Source organism: Aquarana catesbeiana, linkage group LG08 (assembly GCF_042186555.1).
Source record: "Aquarana catesbeiana isolate 2022-GZ linkage group LG08, ASM4218655v1, whole genome shotgun sequence".
NCBI lineage: Eukaryota > Metazoa > Chordata > Amphibia > Anura > Ranidae > Aquarana > Aquarana catesbeiana.
Genome location: NC_133331.1, coordinates 69,041,658 through 69,063,679, shown reverse-complemented (window position 1 = coordinate 69,063,679; position 22,022 = coordinate 69,041,658). Strand labels below are relative to the sequence as shown.

At 46.3% G+C, this 22,022-nt stretch overlaps 1 protein-coding gene across 2 annotated transcripts in view; it reads right to left on the bottom strand.

The window, feature by feature from the left end:
• ZYX (zyxin) overlaps window positions 1–20,382 on the bottom strand; it is a 45,655-nt gene extending 25,273 nt beyond the window's left edge. The window contains exons 1-2 of one of the 2 annotated variants that reach the window (XM_073595944.1): window positions 20,246–20,382; window positions 4,671–4,934 (exon numbers count right to left, since the gene is read on the bottom strand). In XM_073595944.1, the coding sequence (XP_073452045.1) occupies window positions 4,671–4,926 (256 nt within the window). In that variant the 5' untranslated portion in view covers window positions 4,927–4,934; window positions 20,246–20,382. Of the gene's footprint in view, window positions 1–4,670; window positions 4,935–5,228; window positions 5,354–20,245 lie in introns of those variants that run through there. The other variant, XM_073595943.1, reaches the window with a different exon arrangement.
• Window positions 20,383–22,022: the final 1,640 nt, after the last annotated feature.

Here is a 22,022-nt window from a genome sequence, read left to right as displayed (position 1 = left end):
GGGGGTAGGGACTGATGTGTACAATATGTAAAGCACTGTGTCACTTGTGTACCATTTGAAAGATTTTCTTCACTTCTTATCCCAGAAACAGGATAACCCGACCCATGCACCAGCGGGGATAACCCAACCCATGCACCAGCGGGGATAACCCAACCCATGCACCAGCGGGGATAACCAAACCCATGCACCAGCGGGGATAACCAAACCCATGCACCAGCGGGGATAACCCAACCCCTGCACCAGCGGGGATAACCAAACCCCTGCACCAGCGGGGATAACCCAACCCATGCACCAGCGGGGATAACCCAACCCATGCACCAGCGGGGATAACCCAACCCATGCACCAGCGGGGATAACCCAACCCCTGCACCAGCGGGGATAACCCAACCCCTGCACCAGCAGTAGAACCCAACCCCTGCACCAGCGGTAGAACCCAACCCCTACACCAATGGTAAAACCCAACCCCTACACCAATGGGGTAACCCAATCGCTACACCAATGGGGTATCAAAAACCCTATACTAATGGGGTAACCCAACCAATACAGCAGTGGGGTAACCCCATCCATATACCAATGGGGTAACCCAATCTGTATATCAATGGGACAGCCCAAGGCTTCCAGCGCTACACCTCCTGTTTATCCATTGAGCTAAGTTTGTTCACTGTGGTCAGACTCAGACACCAACTGAATGGCCACAAGTGCCTGTCCCCTTACTGCTATGACAAGAATTTCTTCAACAAACTCTGAGACATTCCGGGAAATAGGGACCCTCCCAAACCAAACAGGTGTCAGGCACAACAAACCGATTTAGAATCAGAGTGTTCACAGTCACAAAGAAAACAGGTCACATTTCAGCCGTGTCAAAATTCTCTGATGGGAGCTGTTGGCCTGGACAAAGAAATATTCTGGTTGAGAGAACTACTATGGTGGTCTGAGATTTGCAGCTTCTAACAGAAGTTTCTAAAACTTCTGTTTAAACACGTGACCAACCAGCCCTCAGAGATTGGAAGTGAAGCCTTTCAGGGAGGCTGTGTCAATTCTCATTCTGCAAATGCTAGTTGCCTGGCTGTCACGTTGATCCTCTTGAATCAACTCTTTTGAGTCACTGACTTGGAGCAAATAAGCAGATAACGATTGCTGACCTTATTCTAATCTGCATACTTGTTACAAGCTATTAACTCAAACTATGGAAGCCAGCAAGTCATGGAACTGTCAGGTACTTGCATCTCCAGGTGTGGTGGGGGGGTCTAGTTCAACAATGGCACACTAGGCTTACGTGAAACGTGGAAGGATTAGAGCACTGTGGCAAGAAAAAAAAAAAAAAAGTACAGCGCCGCGCCACAAGAAAAAGAAACAGCGCCGAGCCACTAGAAAAGGGTACAGCGCCAAACCACAAAAAAGAAGAGTACAGCGCCGCAAAAAAGAGTGCTGAGAAAAATGTACAGCGCCGAGCCACAAGAAAAATGTACAGTGCCAAACCACAAAAAAAACAAAAAAAACTAAGATATACCTGTGCTTAATACCTAATAGCTTGTACATACGTATAATTTATTAGATGCTAAAGGGGTGTGACTGCATATTAACACTGGAAAATTACTGTGACGCAGTTGGCCAGCTTAAACATGTACTGCAATATGTGTGTGAGCTAAAATCCCTGTTCTGTATTGCAAAGTTTGCTAGAAAGGGCATATACTGTAGCTGTGTGCAGAAGGTTATGTAGGATTTCTAGAGCCACAAGGAAATGTACAGTCTCCTACTGCCACGACAAAAAGTACAGCCTCCTCCCGCCACAACAAAGTACAGCCTCCTCCCGCCACAACAAAATGTACAGTCTCCTCCCGCCACAACAAAGTACAGCCTCCTCCCGCCACAACAAAATGTACAGTCTCCTCCCGCCACAACAAAGTACAGCCTCCTCCCGCCACAACAAAATGTACAGCCTCCTCCCGCCACAACAAAGTCCAGCCTCCCCCGGCCACAACAAAATGTACAGCCTCCTCCCGCCAAAACAAAATGTCCAGCCTCCCCCCGCCACAACAAAAAGTCCAGCCTCCCCCCGCCACAACAAAAAGTCCAGCCTCCCCCCGCCACAACAAAAAGTCCAGCCTCCCCCCGCCACAACAAAAAGTCCAGCCTCCCCCCGCCACAACAAAAAGTCCAGCCTCCCCCCGCCACAACAAAAAGTCCAGCCTCCCCCCGCCACAACAAAAAGTCCAGCCTCCCCCCGCCACAACAAAAAGTCCAGCCTCCCCCCGCCACAACAAAAAGTCCAGCCTCCCCCCGCCACAACAAAAAGTCCAGCCTCCCCCCGCCACAACAAAAAGTCCAGCCTCCCGCCGCCACAACAAAAAGTCCAGCCTCCTTCCGCCACAACAAAAAGTCCAGCCTCCTGCCGCCACAACAAAAAGTCCAGCCTCCCCCCGCCACAACAAAAAGTCCAGCCTCCCCCGCCACAACAAAAAAGAAGATCAGAGAGCCACATAAAAGCACAGCGCCGCACCACAAGAAAAAAAAAAATACAGCATTGAGCTACAAGGAAAAGAACAGCAACCCACCACAAAAAAAGTATAGCACCGAAATAAAACATTTTTTAAAAAATGGCTGCTGTATGTGCCAAGGGGTAAAAAATCTACATCAATGACACATTCTGACCTAAATTCGGGCTTTTTACAGTGGCATTATTTTTAAAAAGATCCTGTGTACAGCAAGAGATTACCGTCATTCCCTAGCATCAAATCATTAACCTCTTTCACCACTCAAGGAGGAGTACTGACACCTGAGAGGAGTACTGACACCTGAGAGGAGTACTGACACCTGAGAGCAGTACTGAGGCAGGGTGCTGTGATGCTTTATGTACAGCACCCTTCTGACCCCTCCCAACAACCACAATCTGCCTGCATTGCACAGAGACCCAGTGAAGGGGTCACTGGTTCTTAAATATGGTTTGCATTAAAACCCTTCCATTTTTATTTAACCGATTACCAAATACCAGCGCTGAGGTGTGTCAGATGCTTGGGTTATCTTCCACCAGCCCCACCAGTGTCCTATAGGTGAGACAGCAGGGACTCAACACTCCTGAAAGTGCGTCTGATTCCTTAGTGGCCGTAGCTCTTCAAGAGAGCACCGCTTCGAAGTCCCACAGGAGAGATATCTAGTATCTTCCTATACTGATGCTTAAAACAAAAAGTGGCAGTTGGCTTGCTTTTTTTTAAAAAACAAAAAAGAGGCAGTTGGCTTGCTTTTTTTTTTAAAACAAAAAGCGACAGTTGGCTTGCTTTTTTTTAAAAAAAACAAAAGGCGGCAGTTGGCTTGCGTTTTTTTTTTTAAAGTGAGTTGCTTTTAAGAAAAAAAGTGACAGTTGCTTTTAAAAATAAGTGACAGTTGCTGTTAAAAAAAGTGACAGTTGCTTTTAAAAAAAGTGACAGTTGCTTTTTAAAAAAGTGACAGTTGCTTTTTAAAAAAGTGACAGTTGCTTTTAAAAAAAAAGTGACAGTTGCTTTTAAAAAAAAAGTGACAGTTGCTTTTTAAAAAAAGTGACAGTTGCTTTTTTAAAAAAAGTGACAGTTGCTTTTTTAAAAAAAGTGACAGTTGCTTTTTTTTAAAAAAAGTGACAGTTGCTTTTTAAAAAAAAGTGACAGTTGCTTTTTTAAAAAAGTGACAGTTGCTTTTTAAAAAAAGTGACAGTTGCTTTTTTTAAAAAAAAGGTGACAGTTGCTATTTTTTAAAAAAAGGTGACAGTTGCTTTTTAAAAAAAAGTGACAGTTGCTTTTTTTTAAAAAAGTGACAGTTGCTTTTTTTTAAAAAAAGTGACAGTTGCTTTTTTTTTAAAAAAAAGTGACAGTTGCTTTTTTTAAAAAAAGGTGACAGTTGCTTTTTTAAAAAAAAGGTGACAGTTGCTTTTTAAAAAAAAAGGTGACAGTTGCTTTTTAAAAAAAAAGGTGACAGTTGCTTTTTAAAAAAAAAAGGTGACAGTTGCTTTTTAAAAAAAAAGGTGACAGTTGCTTTTTTTTAAAAAAAAAAGGTGACAGTTGCTTTTTTTTTAAAAAAGGTGAGTTGCTTTTAAAAAAAAGTGACAGTTGCTTTTAAAAAAGTGACAGTTGCTTTAACTCCTTGTCATACACAGTAAGGCCTCATTCACAGGGGTGGCTCAAAAAGCATTGCTCTGGAAAGCTTTGCGCTGTGAATTGTTTTTTAGGAACCGGTTGACAGGAGGTAATATGTTGCCTCCTGGACTCCTGTTTTTTAGTGAAATCACGGTGAAAATGCGTGCATTAAAGGCAGTTGCAGCACAGACGCATTCACCAGAATAGTGGCACCACCTGACAAAAGAGACATGCTGTATAAAATGTTTGCTGTGCCACAAATCAACCGTGGCACAGATATTTCCACCAGCAAGGTTAGGTCACCCGCCTGTTTTTACTGCCCCACCTGCATTAATAAGGTGTGACTTTTCTGAACTCATGCTAAGCAGCCCTGTCTAAGTCGTGCCGCTGACTCCGCCAAGGGTTAACGCAGCCCGACCACAACACGTCATACCCATTCCAGAAAACACGCAATCCGAAATCAGCTTCCTACGCATTCCTCCGGGGAAAAAACACACTCAGTAAACAGATACAAATGTCACAAACAATCTTCTCCCTCGGAACACTACGAACAGATGTTTCCGTTACCTTCATGCTCTCCGCTAGATGGCACCGCGGGCGGGATCTCTCCAACTTTTCCTAAGAAAGCCTTGATGCCAGGGCCTTCCAGGGACCCCGCCGAGACGTTCTTGGGCTCTGCTTCTTCCGGGGCCCTGAAGGGGTTCACCTTGGGCTTGGGGGGCACCACAGGGGCGAACTTCTTGGGCTGGTTGTAGAACGAAGGCGTGGAGATGTTGATGGTGAAGGAGGAGGTCATGCGGGTGGCGGGAGCTGCTGGGTCCATTGTGATGTCTATTGTACAAAAAAAAAAAAAAAAAAAAGGGCAGAGATGTTAAACACAATATTGTAACCAGACTACAGATTGTACAGGAGGGCGTATAAAAAAAAAAAAAATGGTTATAAAGCAGCGGCGTTCAGGATCCCAATGGACATTGTTCAGGATGCTGTAACCCCTTGAGTGCCGGAGACAATGCGACACAATGGCCAGCTTGCCACGGCCTCCTCTTTGCAATATGATCTGGGCGCCACAACATGCGTGGGGTTAAACACGTATAAAAGGGCGGTTAAGTGTAATCTAACTCTCACTGTGATCAAATCCTGCAGAAGAGATCCCTGCTAGCTCAAGGTTGAACGCCTTTCCTCTTCTCATCTCTCTGCCTGCGTCTGTCTCCCTCTGTTTCCATGGCAATATTCCCGGGGGTTCCTGCACAGCTCAGCACTTTATTCCAGGCCCTCTCCTATGGAGGCCGTCCAGAGCGGGGGATTGTGGTCCGGGATCGCAGGCAACTCTAATAGATGCCAATAATGTAGCATGGCTGCCTACATGTTAATAGAATGTCAAGGGGGGGAAGGGGCGCTTACATCTTATTTATGAAGAGATGGCCCTTCCCATTCTAAATTGTAACTGCACTGTCTGCCCCAACGTTGTAAAGCGCTGTGCAAACTGTTGGCGCTAAATAAATCCTATATAAGAAGAATAAAGCAACATAGGTTGTAGGGCCGTACAATACAGTACAGAAGCCCCAAGTGTTTATTATCTATTCCACCACAGCTGCAGCTCATTAAATTCCCATCATGGAACATTTACTTAAAGGAGATGTATAACCGAATGCAATGACAGTTATTTCCTAAACAACTTTGTATCATGAACTATTGACTTTTTTTTTTTTTTAGCCACTTCAGCCCTGGAAGATTTACTCCCCCCCCCCCCCTTCATGATCAGGCCATTTGTTTGCGATACGGCACCGCGTTACTTTAACTGACAATTGCGCGGTTGTGCGATGCTGTACCCAAATAAAATTATATTATAAAATTAATTTTAAAAAATAAAATTTCCCCCCCACAAATATAGCTTTCTTTCGGTGGTATTTGATATCCTCTGTGGTTTTTATAATCTGCACAAAAAAAAAAATTAAAAAATAATTCAAAAAAATTTTTGAATTAAAAAAAAAAAAAGTTTTCATAGTTTGTTATAAAGTTTTGCAAACAGGTAATTTTTCTCTTTCGTTGATGTGCGCTGATGAGGCTGCACCGATAGGTGGCACTGCTTAGCAGTACTGATATGCACCGATAGGTGGCACTGGTGGGCACTGATAGAGGTCACCATTTAGGAGTACTGATATGCACTGGTAGGTGGCATTGGTGGGCACTGCTTAGCAGCATTGGGTGTGGAGTGTGCGGGACCGATCTCCCGTTTACAGAAGACGGTAATCTGCTTTTTCTTCTCCTCATGCTGTCAGCCAATTACCGGCTTCTGTTTACATGACATGATCAGCTGTCATTGGCTGACAGCTGATCACGTGGTAAGGGGCCGAGTCTCATGGACTCACTGATCACAGAGCACGCCGCAGGGGCCGTGCAGGCACCACATGCACGGGACGAAGTACATGGACGCCCTCCTGGCAATTTAGGCCGAAAGAAGGCTACAGCGCGGGTGCAAAGAGGTTAAAAATAAATTAATTAAAAAGACATAAAGGGGTTGATTTACTAAAACTGGAGCATGCAAAATCTGGTGCAGCTGTGCATGGTAGCCGCTAGCCAATTGGCTTGCAGTTTTTTTTTTTTGTCAAAACGTAATTGAACAAGCTGAAGTTAGAAGCGGATTGGCTACTATACACAGCTGCACCAGAGTTTACACTCTCCAGCCCATTCCTTTTAATGAACTGCTTCAGCACGCCATGCATTACTGCACTGCAAAAATGTACACGGGCCTTTAAACTGTTTGTTATCCTAGAAAAACAAAAAAACAGATCCTTTTTCCCTTAAAGCATGTTTTACAGCACAGTGTTTGTGCTGTGTCATTTGGCCCCCCTCATCACCTGAAATACCTGGCTGATCCTGCCTGGCTATACCCTCCCCACTGTAAACTGACCACGGTTGATCATGGCTGCTGAGCCCTAACACCGTGGTCAGTTTACGTGCCTCTGTCATCCGCAGCTCTCCTCTCTGATCTCCTCTGTCCTCTCACCCCTCACACCCTGCCTGTCTGCTTGTGTCAGTGGTCGCCCCCCTCCCCTCCTGCTGCTCTCATATCCAATATAAAATCCTCCCATCCCCTCTGTAACATAACAATATGTGTCCCTGTGCCTGTGTTATATAAAAAAAATACGCCAAACTGTACCTATATCAGAGCGTCTCCCGGCGATCACGCGACTCCTCGTGTCTCTCTCTCTCTCTCTCTTTCCTCCACAGCTGTCAGCTGGACAGAGGAGAGAGCCGAGGAGTCATGTGAGCACCGGGAGACACTCGGATATAGGTACAGATCAGCATATTTTTATAAAACCCAGGGACACATATCGTTATGTTACAGAGGGGATGGGGGTTTTTTATAGTAGTAGCTTAACAACCACTTTAATGTTTTTAGAATCTTGTAAAAATGACATGGGGAATCTTATCAGAGTTGTCCCTGTGTAATTGCATAATCAGATTTTGTACATAAAGTTAAAGCTGATCTCCACCCTTAATGTCCCTTTAAATAATTAGGGCCAAGCTGGTCAATTCGTAGTATACAAAGCAAGGGCCATCTTAATTAATGGGCACACCAGGGCACTGCCCAGGGGTCCTAGGTGTATGGGAGCCCCATGATCAGAGCCAGAACATAGGGCGGCCAGACACTGTGTTGGGGTGGGGGTGCACTGGCGTTTTGGGCGCTTCTGCTGTTCTTCTTTGACAGGAGTAACTGCAATGTCACTCCTGTCAAAAGCTGCAGCGGCTGGCTTCCACAGGAGAATGATTTCAGCATTCACCTCCCTCCTGCAGGGGGCGGAAAAGAGCTGGAGGTGAGATGAGGGAGCTGACTTAATTGCAGGTGGGAGCAGCATTTGTGATTTGTAAGTACAAGGGGGAAGGGGGAGCACAACTGATGTACACTGTGATGGGGACACCTGAGGTATGGGAACACTGTGATGGGGATGCCTGATGGATGGGGACACTATGATGAGGATACCTGATAGATGAGGACACAGTGATGGGGACGCCTGATGTAAGGGGACACAGTGATAGGGACACCTGATGGATGAGGACACCGTGATGCATACTGGTAGGGGCTCCAGTGCACTACTTTGCCCAGGGGCCCATAATGTTATTAAGATGGCACTGTACAAAGCTTCATTGGTATGGCTGCTCAGCCAGCTATATTTTGTCCCGGGAATAGGATGGGAAATTCCCATACCACTGCCGGTGGTGAAGCATAGCAGACAATTAGTATTTTGAGGAGCAATGCCTATTCTTCTTTTGCAGGAATAACCCTTTAATGAGCAACAGATAATACACAGTAGGCAACACTGCACAGATACACTGTTTGGCCTAAAGTCTGGATTGCTGACTTTCACATGTATATGATCTTGTTGGACATCCCATTCCAAAACCAGACCATTATTTTGGCGTTTACACTTACACCCCTTCCTCTCCCCTCTTGCTTTGCGGCTAAGGAGCCTCCACTCCTTGGTTGGAAGAGCACAAATATCTCCACTAAATTGTTTGTGGACACCTGGCTATTACACCTTGTTCAATATCCCATTCCAAAACCAAGGGCAATAATAGGAAGTACTTCCGCCTTATCCCCTTGATGGCTATCTTTTGGGAAGGCTTTCTACCTCCTTTTTGAGTGTGTTTTTGGCCAAAATAACATTTGTAATGTCAGGTACTGATGTTGGTTGAGGAGACTTGGCCCACAATTGGCGTTCTGTTTCATCCTAAAGGTGTTTAGTAGGGTTGAGGTCAGGGTTCTATGAAGGCCACTCTAGTTCCCCAACATTTTACTGGCCAAACCATATCTTTATAGAGCTGGATTTGGGCACAGTAATGTTGGAAAAGAAAAGGCCTTTCACCAAACTCAAGTGGAACAATTGTCTACAACAGGGATTCTCAACTAGTGTTCTATGGAGCTCTAAGGTTCCTCCAGAGTTTTCTAGGGGTTCCTTGAGCAATTTCTGCCTCTCAGATAAGTTCCCACTGACACTATTTAGCTATCTGTAAGGGGGGGAAATCTTCTCAATGACCACAAGTGTAAGAAGCATTCTTCCCACAGACCATCACACTAATGTATCATGCATTGTAGATATAGTAATTTTTAGCAGGGGTTTCTTGAGACTGGAAAGTTATTTTAAGGGTTCCTCTGTTTTTAAAAGGTTGAGAAAGGCTGGTGTACAATGTCTTCGTATGGTGTAGTAATAACAGCATTCCTTACTAAAAACACCTGAACCCAATCATTGCTGGGCGGTGTCCACTTACATTTGACTATATAGTGTCTACAACTACAAGAATGTTGGTTTAATCAATGTATCTATAAGAATTAATAGCAAAAATAGCAGCTCTAATACCCTAAGTATCTATAAGAATGTTTGAATAAGATACTGGTGGCATCTAGAGAACATTCTTTTGTATGTAGAGCACAAGTGAGGAGGTACTGTAGTAATAACCGTACCCGTTACTAGAAACACCGGAACTCAATTATTGGTAGGGATGTCCACCTACTGTTGGCCATTTAATATGGGGGACGGTCTGGTGTCCACCTACTGTTGGCCATTTAATATGGGGGACGGTCTGGTGTCCACCTACTGTTGGCCATTTAATATGGGGGACGGTCTGGTGTCCACCTACTGTTGGCCATTTAATATGGGGGACGGTCTGGTGTCCACCTACTGTTGGCCATTTAATATGGGGGACGGTCTGGTGTCCACCTACTGTTGGCCATTTAATATGGGGGACGGTCTGGTGTCCACCTACTGTTGGCCATTTAATATGGGGGACGGTCTGGTGTCCACCTACTGTTGGCCATTTAATATGGGGGATGGTCTGGTGTCCACCTACTGTTGGCCATTTAATATGGGGAACGGTCTGGTGACCACTTACTGTTGGCCATTTAAGATGGGGGACAGTCTGGTGTCCACTTACATTTGACTATATAGGGTCTACAACTACAAGGATGTCTGTTTAATCAATGCATCTATAAGAATGTTTGAATAAGATACTGGTGGCAAGAACATTCTTCTGTATGTAGAGCACAAGTGAGGAGGTACTGTAGTAATAACAGTACCCATTCGTAGAAACACTGGAACTCAATTATTGGTAGGGGTGTCCACCTACTGTTGGCCATTTAATATGGATGATGGTCTGGTGTCCACTTATGCTTGACTATATAGAGTCTACAGACCTACATGGATATCAGTTTAATCTACGTATATATAGGAATGTTTAAATAAGATCTTGCTGGCATCCAGACAACACTCCTTAGTAAAAATAACAAGGAAAAAGAGATTCCCCAAAAGAAGGCAAAAACCCAAACACGATCTGTCAAAAAAACCAATTTATTTAATAAGCTATAAACACCACACAAAGATACAAAATGAAGACAATAATGGGCAATTCAGGGAACATAACAGATGATTAATAAAAATTGATAACGTTATCATTAAAAACACCGGAGCCGCGGCCAAACATACCCCATACACACACCAATCACAGCAGCAGATTCCTACTAAATAGGTAAGTAATTGGGTGATATGAGTCCTCAAATCAACAGTATAGATGGTATGGCGGTGTGGGGGTGGGTGGATGAATGCAAGTTGACTTTAAATTATTTCAAGAGGTTTCAATGTTATATGAACACAAATAGAAGATTAATAACAGTCCGGGAGCTGAACATATGACATATGCAGGCTGATCACAATGACCGGCAACATCTACTGTAGGCGATAGTAACTCAGGACATTCAAGCAAAGAAGTTCATGTAAGTGGCAAGCAATGAGGGGGAGCAAATACGACAAGGCTGCACTGGTATTATAAATAGGAGTGATACTACTCTCACCAGGTGGATCAGCAGCTCACAGGATCGCAGGCTCTACCCCAGGTAGTTACTTGTTGATGAAGAAAATTGCATTTGCTTGTGCCGTCTGGTGGAGAAAGTTCCGCTGTGTCAGCGCCTTCTATCAGATGGTATAAGCCGGTCGTCAGCTGTTAGTTCCCGGTGAAACATTCAAACGCCCTGTGATCACGGCTCCGAGATGACGTGCTGACGTCACGTGCTAAGCACTGCGATCCTGTGAGCTGCTGATCCACCTGGTGAGAGTAGTATCACTCCTATTTATAATACCAGTGCAGCCTTGTCGTATTTGCTCCCCCTCATTGCTTGCCACTTACATGAACTTCTTTGCTTGAATGTCCTGAGTTACTATCGCCTACAGTAGATGTTGCCGGTCATTGTGATCAGCCTGCATATGTCATATGTTCAGCTCCCGGACTGTTATTAATCTTCTATTTGTGTTCATATAACATTGAAACCTCTTGAAATAATTTAAAGTCAACTTGCATTCATCCACCCACCCCCACACCGCCATACCATCTATACTGTTGATTTGAGGACTCATATCACCCAATTACTTACCTATTTAGTAGGAATCTGCTGCTGTGATTGGTGTGTGTATGGGGTATGTTTGGCCGCGGCTCCGGTGTTTTTAATGATAACGTTATCAATTTTTATTAATCATCTGTTATGTTCCCTGAATTGCCCATTATTGTCTTCATTTTGTATCTTTGTGTGGTGTTTATAGCTTATTAAATAAATTGGTTTTTTTGACAGATCGTGTTTGGGTTTTTGCCTTCTTTTGGGGAATCTCTTTTTCCTTGTTATTTTTGCATGCCTTAAAAGGCGACCCAAACTGCATCCACTATTCTCCTGGATGAATATCTGTTCATACGCAATAAATTAGCATTATCTTTTCTTTGGAGGTTGATCCGGGCTACAAGCACCTTTTTTCTTAGGAAACACTCCTTAGTATGTAGAGCACAAGTGTGGGGTTGCTGTAAAATTAAACTGGAGGACGAGGCTGCTGAGACAACTGTGTGGGGGGTGATTGCAGGATGAGGGCGACAGCTTAGCGAAAAGACAGATGCAGGAAGGAGATGTGACAGCAGGGAGTGGGTGCAGCATGGTGACTGCGGGGGAGGGGGGCGCTCAGAGAAGGGTGCATTGACAGCAATGAGTAGGAAGGATAGAAAAGTGATGGCGCTACGACAATGGGGATGTTGAGATGACCCTACAAGATGGGTCATGTGACTACACAATGATGCCATGGCAGGAGGTAGAAGTCGAGGACTCTGGTGCTAAACAGGGAGGGTGAAGGAAGGAAGGATGAGCGGTGATAGGCAGTGAGTGAGCCAAATGTGAAGCCAAGATAAGGATGCTGTTGTGACAACTGCAACACCCAGGGCATGTAAGATGGCATCCCCAGCATGTATGTTAATCACAGGTGAGACATGCCAGGGCTGTAGCATTTCCTATTTCAGTAAATCAAATCCTAACCACTGAAATCTCATAAATTTGAATATGTTCCTTTCATTTTGTCATTTTAAAGTCTTTTAAATCTGCAACTAGTGCGTTACGGTAATTTCAAAAGTAGTTTTTAATCCTTTAAATTATGCAGCTTTTTTAGCATATTACCCAGTGAGCCTGCTATAAATGTCCTTGCTCAGTCGGTTCCTATTACAGAGTGACAACACTGCCCCCCCCCCCATTTGTACCCCTGCGTTGTCACCCTGTCACATGGGCTTCAGATGGAGACTACAAGGGACACACATTACAACGGCATGGTCCACTGTTATCACCATCAGGAACTCCTTCCTGAGAAATGCCATGCAGCCATCGCTGGAGTGCAGGTAGGCAGGGAGTGTCTGAAAGAGGCTGGAGAAGATCAACAGCAGTAAGACAGGGAAACAGGATGATAATAATAAAAATAAAAAAAAAAATAAAAAGTAAAACAGTGCATCCGCAAACTAAACATTATCCAGCAAGGACGAACCCACGCAAATGACACGGGGTACCGCTCCAGGCTCCTGCCAGTCTGCCAGTCTATGTCCGGTGAACAGTCGTTGAGGAGTGAAGGGTAGGAAAGAGCTTGTCTCAGCTCAATATGTGCAAACAGGGAAAAGGGATCATTCTAGGTGCCGCACATCAGATGGCAAGAGCAGCCTCAGCCCAGATGCCATCCAGGCGTCCTACTGACATGTTTCGCCTCGCCCACAGGGCTTATTAATGGATGTCATCCTCCTTTTGTCGGATGTGCAGCACCTGGAATGATCCCTTTTCCCTATCATCCAGTAAGGTTAAGTTCACATCTATGTTTGTTGGGAACACTTGTAAAAATCACATGCTTTCCTGACATGCACAGAAACGCGTAGCCCTTAAGCAGAAGTACTGCAGTGCCATTAATGGTTAGTGACACCCCCCATGCATTGAAAATGCTTGCATTTTCGCAGTGATTATTGGAAAAAGTTAGGAACTTATTTTCCTCGTTTCTCGTGTGTAGGGCAGCCCATTGAAATGAATGAGCTGCCCTACGCGCTTGGTTGTACCTGTAAGTGCTAACCAAGACTTGGGTAAAATGCACACGTTCACGCCCCTGCAGCTAAAATGCGCTGCCATTTAACAGACGAGCAGGGGTGCCATTGATTCTTAATGTCGCCCCCCACATGGCATGTTTTCCTGTGCATGGAAACGCATGGTGCCAAAGAATAATGCGGTTTCTGTGTGGCTGCGGTTTTAGAAAGGGTTCAGGGGCTTTTACCCTGCATTTCCTGCAGGTACAGCAGCCCAGAATGTAATGCTGTGTTCGCATAAACAAAGCTGCATGGAAAACGCATAGACCTAGGTTTAGCCCCTGTGCACACCGCTGCAACTTGTAATGCGATTTGACAGTTCCAAATCGCATGACAAGTCGCACCAAATTGCCAGAAATGGAACCGTTCATGTTGCAGCAATTATAAAAACTGTTCCTGCACTACTTTTTACCAATTTTATTGTGACTTACATAGACTTCTGTTAAATGAAGTTGCAGTAAAATTGCACGGATGTGCAGCTTTGAATTCGCACTGAAGTAGCGTGATTTTAAAGCCGCAATGGTGTAAACGGAGGCTTAAGGTTCAGTCACATGGGAGGCGGCAACAGCAGGCGGTTGAGCCCTGGTTTTACTGCCCCTCCCCCCGACCACCCACCTATACTAGGACATATAGCTGCTCAGGACTGAACGCATGCTACTGCCGTAATGCTTTGCTTTGTGGATGCAACCAAAATTAAACTGCATGCGTCTTTGGGCAGACAGTACCTCCGCTGATTGCAACCCATTCAAGTGATGATGTAACCGCGTGCAATGTGTGCAGCTGCAGAACACTGGGTCAGCGTTTTGAGGGTTAATATAGGCAGCGAGGGTGCAACATATTGCCTCCATACCACAGGCACCCTCTGAAAAATTGATCCACTGTAAATTGCTTTTCAGCAGGGTGGCAGCATAGCCGCACCTTGTAAATGAGCCCTTAGCCTTGGTTCACACCAGTGCGGCTTTGAAATCACGCTACTTCAGTGTGATTTCAAAATCGGTGATCAGTTCCATTTTGATGCACAATTTCATTGCGGCTTGTGACTTCATTTGACAGAAGTCAATGCGAGTAGCAATGAAATAGCAGAATAGTGCAGGAACCTTTTTTCTGAGTCACAACGATTTAAATGGTTCCATTTCTGCAAATAGGATGTGACTGGTCATGCACTTTTGAACTGACAAATTGCAGTGGTGTGAACCAGAGCTTAGGGTTTAGATCTTCTCTAGTCAGTGGATGTGATCAGGGCCACTGATGGGTGGTGGTGGTGGGGGGGGGGTGGGGACCAGCATTCCTCCTGTAGGGGGCCTGGACTCACAGGGGGGCCCAAACAGCAAGAGGAATCGGTGTGGTCGGGCAGAGGGGCAATTGCAGAAAGATGCCTTGTGTGGCTCTCTGCAGCAGCTGAAAGCCGGTTTCTCTCTCTCCTGCCGGCTTTTAGCGGCTGCAGGGAGAGACACAGACACAGGGCATCGTTCCTGTAATTGCTTCCCCCGCACCGATCCCCTTCCCTAATCTGCCAACTTCCGCCCACCCCCCCAGCGTGCCCCCCTCTCACTGTGCCATGCCTGGATGTGATTATGTAATTTCACCAGATGGACCTCCTTGATTAGCCCTGACAAAGAATTCAGGAAGTGCACTGGAATGGTCTTCAATACCTACAGGACAAAGGCAAGTAAGGACCTGCAATAACATTTGTTACTATCTGCCCGGAGGGGACGTTTTTTTCTTTTCAATGAACTAAGCAGGAATTCTTGTAAATTCTGGACAGGGAGTGACTGTGCAGGAAGACGGGACATTGACACAATGATGAGTAAGGAGGTGACGCAACGGTGCGAGACGGTGATCTGTAACGTCACTGAGTGAGGTAAGAATTACTGATCGTGACAGGCGCAGCTGCTGAGAAACGAGTGATCAGGATTGCCTAGCTGTCATAGGGAAATCATTACCTGAAGTAGAACTATAGGCAAAAAAAACTTTTTTTTTTTTTTTTTTTTTTTTTAATTCTGGCTAGAGTAAGGTAGGATTATAACCTCTGTACCTTTTGGGGAGATTTCCCTTCACTTCCTGTCCCATAGACAAAACAGAGGAAATCCCAGCAAATTAAGGGACTCTCTTGGAATTTGGATAGATTTACTGAATAGTTTAGGTTTGGTTACATTACAAAGTTTTGGTAAATCTAAGGTTGACTCTACAAAGATTGTATGGTGACCCTTGGGCTGATCATATACTACACTGTCTGATTGTACAATCTCCTTTAAATCCACCATCGACTATGTAGTGCAAGCAGTGCCGGGATAAAGTCATCTACAGCTCAGGGCAAATAGCCCAAATTGTGTGCCCCCACCTCAAGATGTATGAGCATTATGTCATTATGAGCATTATTACAGCCCTGAGTTCAAGGGCCTGCTGGATTGGATACTATTATGATAAATTGTTCAAGGTTTGTCCTTCTATTACAGAATTTTGGTCAATCTAAAAGGCAATCTCTGTACAATCAGATTGTATATATTGTTCAGCCTTAGATTTACCAAAACAATGTTACATTTGGACATACCTACACAATCCAATCACATCAGGAAGACCCTTGCACTACATAGTTGGTAGTAGATCTGAAGGAGATTGTATAGTGTATGGTCAGCTTCTCTGCATTGATAAGATTATTTAGGACAATCTAATCCCATTGACTTCTCCATGGAAGTAGTCCACCCCCCTCCTTTGTCTGGACAACAATGGGCAGAGGTGAGGCTGCAGAGTGGCAGAAAAGTTGGAGTTTTGCAGCCCGGCAGGGGTCTGAGCCCTTCAGGAGTCCCAGCCATGGGGGGGGGGGGGGGTCAGCAATCACTCAGGCAGCTGATAGGTTAGAAAGGGTACAGCCTGCAGGTCAGGAATGAGGTAAGAGACAGGCTGAGGGCCCCGGGGCCAGAATGAGGTAACTGAGTGAAGGAGGGGGGGGGGGGGGGGAGGAGGAGGAGGAAGAAGAGGTGAGTGAGCAATGTCTCAGGATTGCAGGAGGAGGAGAGCCCCCCCCCCCCCCCCCCATCCCTTCCCCAGATGGGAGTCATTATCGAGATTTACAGGCTGAGCTGGGGCAACACTCTCTACAGGGGGGGGGGAGACAGCCCGGGCACAGAGTGCAAGGGGGAAAAGAGACAGCCCGGGCACAGAGTGCAAGGGGGAAAAGAGACAGCCCGGGCACAGAGTGCAAGGGGGAAAAGAGACAGCCCGGGCACAGAGTGCAAGGGGGAAAAGAGACAGCCCGGGCACAGAGTGCAAGGGGGAAAAGAGACAGCCCGGGCACAGAGTGCAAGGGGCAAACGAGACAGCCCGGGCACAGAGTGCAGGGGGCAAAAGAGACAGCCCGGGCACAGAGTGCAGGGGGCAAAAGAGACAGCCCGGGCACAGAGTGCAGGGGGCAAAAGAGACAGCCAGGGCACAGAGTGCAGGGGGCAAAAGAGACAGCCAGGGCACAGAGTGCAGGGGGCAAAAGAGACAGCCAGGGCACAGAGTGCAGGGGGCAAAAGAGACAGCCCGGGCACAGAGTGCAGGGGGAAAAAGAGACAGCCCGGGCACAGAGTGCAGGGGGCAAAAGAGACAACCCGGGCACAGAGTGCAGGGGGCAAAAGAGACAGCCCGGGCACAGAGTGCAGGGGGCAAAAGAGACAGCCCGGGCACAGAGTGCAGGGGGCAAAAGAGACAACCCGGGCACAGAGTGCAGGGGGCAAAAGAGACAGCCCGGGCACAGAGTGCAGGGGGCAAAAGAGACAGCCCGGGCACAGAGTGCAGGGGGCAAAAGAGACAGCCCGGGCACAGAGTGCAGGGGGCAAAAGAGACAGCCCGGGCACAGAGTGCAGGGGGCAAAAGAGACAGCCCGGGCACAGAGTGCAGGGGGCAAAAGAGACAGCCCGGGCACAGAGTGCAGGGGGCAAAAGAGACAGCCCGGGCACAGAGTGCAGGGGGCAAAAGAGACAGCCCGGGCACAGAGTGCAGGGGGCAAAAGAGACAACCCGGGCACAGAGTGCAGGGGGCAAAAGAGACAGCCCGGGCACAGAGTGCAGGGGGCAAAAGAGACAGCCCGGGCACAGAGTGCAGGGGGCAAAAGAGACAGCCTGGGCACAGAGTGCAGGGGGCAAAAGAGACAACCCGGGCACAGAGTGCAGGGGGCAAAAGAGACAGCCCGGGCACAGAGTGCAGGGGGCAAAAGAGACAGCCCGGGCACAGAGTGCAGGGGGCAAAAGAGACAGCCCGGGCACAGAGTGCAGGGGGCAAAAGAGACAGCCCGGGCACAGAGTGCAGGGGGCAAAAGAGACAGCCCGGGCACAGAGTGCAGGGGGCAAAAGAGACAGCCCGGGCACAGAGTGCAGGGGGCAAAAGAGACAGCCCGGGCACAGAGTGCAGGGGGCAAAAGAGACAGCCCGGGCACAGAGTGCAGGGGGCAAAAGAGACAACCCGGGCACAGAGTGCAGGGGGCAAAAGAGACAGCCCGGGCACAGAGTGCAGGGGGCAAAAGAGACAGCCCGGGCACAGAGTGCAGGGGGCAAAAGAGACAGCCTGGGCACAGAGTGCAGGGGGCAAAAGAGACAACCCGGGCACAGAGTGCAGGGGGCAAAAGAGACAGCCCGGGCACAGAGTGCAGGGGGCAAAAGAGACAGCCCGGGCACAGAGTGCAGGGGGAAAAGAGACAGTTCAGGCACAGATTGCAGGGGGGAAGACAGCCCAGGAATGGAGGGCGGGGCCTGGAGAGACATCCCAAGAATGCAGTACAGAAGGAAAAGAGACAACTCTGCATATTTTTTTGGGGGAAGTGACAGCCTTATGCACTGTACCAGCAGAAAATACATTTCTGTACACTATAATAGTGAAGCCAGCCCTTTTACCATACAGGTGAAAAGAGACAGCCCTGCGTACTATACATAGGAAAAGAGACAGCCCTGCGTACTGTACAAGGGAAAAGAGACAGCCCTGCGTACTATACAAGGGAAAAGAGACAGCCCTGCGTACTGTACATGAGGAGTGAAACACTGCTCACACAATAAGACTTGGAAAAGACCACTCCATATGCTATAAGCAAGAAAGAGACAGCCCAACATATGTTACAAGACAAGAGACAGCATTAATGCTGTAATAGTTATGAACAAGGAAAGAGACATTCCTGCACAGAGAGAATGAAGAACAGGCACAGAGACAGCTTTGCATACCTCATGCTAGAGTTTAAGAGACAGTCCCAGCCAACATTAACAAAAGGAGACTGTAGGACAGAGACCATTCATTGGGGAAAGAGACAGCCCACCACAGGGTGTACGTTAGGGAAAAAAGACTGCTCTGCACTCCCATGTATGAACAGACAGCAATTTTTAGGTAGAAAAGAGACATAATGCCCCCCTTAATTTTATTTTTATTCTACAGCCCGGCTACATTATTAAATGCAAAGCAGAAAAAGAGACATCCCAACAAAGAAAATAGACAGTTACAATGAGAGATCTCTGAACAAGATTCTGTTCAAATAAAACAAAAATCAGAGGCAATCCAATTGAAGGAGACATCCAGAGGAGGAGGACATCAAAAGAGACAGCTAGGTATGGAAATGTTCAGCCTGGTGTACAAGGAAAGGAGGACTTCAAGCTGAGAGACAGTCCATGTACAGGGAGAGAGACAGTCCATGTACAGGGAGAGAGACAGTCCATGTACAGGGAGAGAGACAGTCCATGTACAGGGAGAGAGACAGTCCATGTACAGGAAGAGAGACAGTCCATGTACAGGAAGAGAGACAGTCCATGTACAGGAAGAGAGACAGTCCATGTACAGGGAGAGAGACAGTCCATGTACAGGGAGAGAGACAGTCCATGTACAGGGAGAGAGACAGTCCATGTACAGGGAGAGAGACAGTCCATGTACAGGAAGAGAGACAGTCCATGTACAGGAAGAGAGACAGTCCATGTACAGGAAGAGACAGTCCATGTACAGGAAGAGACAGTCCATGTACAGGAAGAGACAGTCCATGTACAGGAAGAGACAGTCCATGTACAGGAAGAGAGACAGTACATGTACAGGAAGAGACAGTCCATGTACAGGGAGAGAGACAGTCCATGTACAGGAAGAGAGACAGTCCATGTACAGGAAGAGACAGTCCATGTACAGGAAGAGAGACAGTCCATGTACAGGAAGAGACAGTCCATGTACAGGGAGATCTGGGAACACAGAGTGGAAATGGAATACAATGTAACATTTATTATATAATTTAAAAATAAACTAAATTACAAAATATACAAAGTTTTTTTTTAATTTTGTATAGTTGGTGAAATGTTACATTGTATTTATAAATATTTGGATGAAATGTTACAGGGTATTGTTTTTCTACTCTGTTCCCAGCTCTCCCTCTACATTAGTCCTACACAGTAAGTTTACTCCATGTTAGTCAATGAGACCCCCTGAATTCCCTGGAATCACAAAAGAGACAACCATGCAAAAGAGACACCCCCCAGATGAGACAGCACTCTACAATGAGATTGTTTTCCACAAAGAGACATTAATAATATAGAGGATCGGGACCCAATGGGGTAACAGAAAGATACAAAAGAGCCAGCTGTGAAGAGAAGATTTCAAGCATTGTGCAGAAATTAAAGAGACATCGGAGTATTTAGATCCACATGAGAGGCAGCCAGGGATGAGACAGCACCCAGCCTGGAGACCCCCCACCCCCAGCACAGCACACAGACACACACAATGCCTCTTACCTCTGAATAGCAGAGACTGACTGCACCCTGAGAGCCAGAGACTGCCAGAGAGTGCCTGGGACTGCCCAGGGGGTGTGGAGGGGGCGGAGCCACGCCATGACTGCTGGCTGTGTCACACTATTGGCATGCACTGTGCTCACATGCTAGGTGTGCAGGGAGGTCTCTGACTCTACATGTCTCTTCCTGTATGGCTGCTTATAGGCTCTGACTCTGCATGATTGTGTACGTGTGTCTTTCTGCATGGCTGTCTCTAACTGTGCATGTCTCTTTCTGTATGATTGTCTTTGTATGGCTGTCCCTCTGCATGTCTCTTTCTGCATGGCTGTGCATGTCTCTTTCTGCATGCCTCTCTTTCTATATCTTTGTATATGTCTCTTTTTCTATGACTGTCTCTGTATATGTCCCTTTCTGTATGGTGGTATCTATGCATGTCTCTTTCTGTATGATGTTCTCTGTGTGGCAGTCTATGAGCATGGCTTTTTCTGTATGATTGTCCTGAATGGCTGTCTGTGCATGTCTCTAGATGGCTGTCTCTGTGCATGCATCTTTCTGTAGGACTGTCTCTGGATGATTGTGCTATCTCTTTCTGTATAACTATGGCCTGGTCCTTTTCTTCTCTGTACATGTCTCTTTCTGTAAGATTGTCTCCAGATAATGTCTCTGTGCATGTCCCTTTCTGTATGACTGTCTCTGTGCATGTCTCTTTTTCTATGACTGTCTCTGTACATGTCTCTTTTTCTATGACTGTCTCTGTACATGTCTCTTTCTGTATGATTGTCTCTGAATGGCTGTCTGTGCATATCTCTTTCTGCATGACTCTCTTTGTATGTGTCTCTTACTGTAGGACTGTCTCCATCCATGTATTTCTGTATGATTGTCTCTAGATGGCTGTCTCTGTGCATGTCCCTTTCTGTATGACTCTTTTTGTATATGTCTCTTTTTATAGGACTGTCTCTGTGCATGTCCCTTTCTGTATGAATGTCTCTCGATGATTGTGCTATCTCTTTGTGTATAACTGTCTCCTGGTCCTCTCCTCTGTGTGACTGTCTCTGTACATGTCTCTTTCTGTATGACTGTCTCTGTACATGTCTCTTTCTGTATGACTGTCTCTGTACATGTCTCTTTCTGTATGACTGTCTCTGTATGTGTCTCTTTTTTCTATGACTGTCTCTGTTTGACTGTCTCTTTCTGTATATTTCTTTTTCTATGGCCGTCTCTGTACATGTCTCTTTCTGTATGACTGTCTCCAATTGACTGTCTCTATCTGTATGATTGTCTCTTTGTGAATGACTTTTTTTATGACTGTCTCTCTATGATTGTCTCTGCATCTCTTTCTGTGTGTGACTGTCTCTGATTGGGAAATGTAGTCTCTGCTTAGCTATTGATCACTTGGTAGCGTAGTATTAACTCCCTATGAAAGAAAATCTTAATTTGCAACACGCTGATTTCAATGTGGCGCAAAAGAGACAGTTGGCCAAAAAGTGTTAATCTCATTCTCACCTAGGCCGGGCGCAGACCTTTGCGATTTCTGTGTTGTGATAAGGCAGCATTGATTTTTTTCAAATTTGATTAGCAACACACCTTTCTTGTTGGGATGTGCGTGGGGGGGGGGGGGGGGTATTTAAACTGAATAGCACTGCAGTTTCTGCATATCTTGCGCTGCCGTAAAGCACGTTACTGCAAGACAAATGTGTATAACAGCCCTTCAATCTCCCCAAGGGAGCGGAGTGGTCTCTAGGCTCTAGTTGCCTCTCTCTCTGTCACTATCTATCTATAT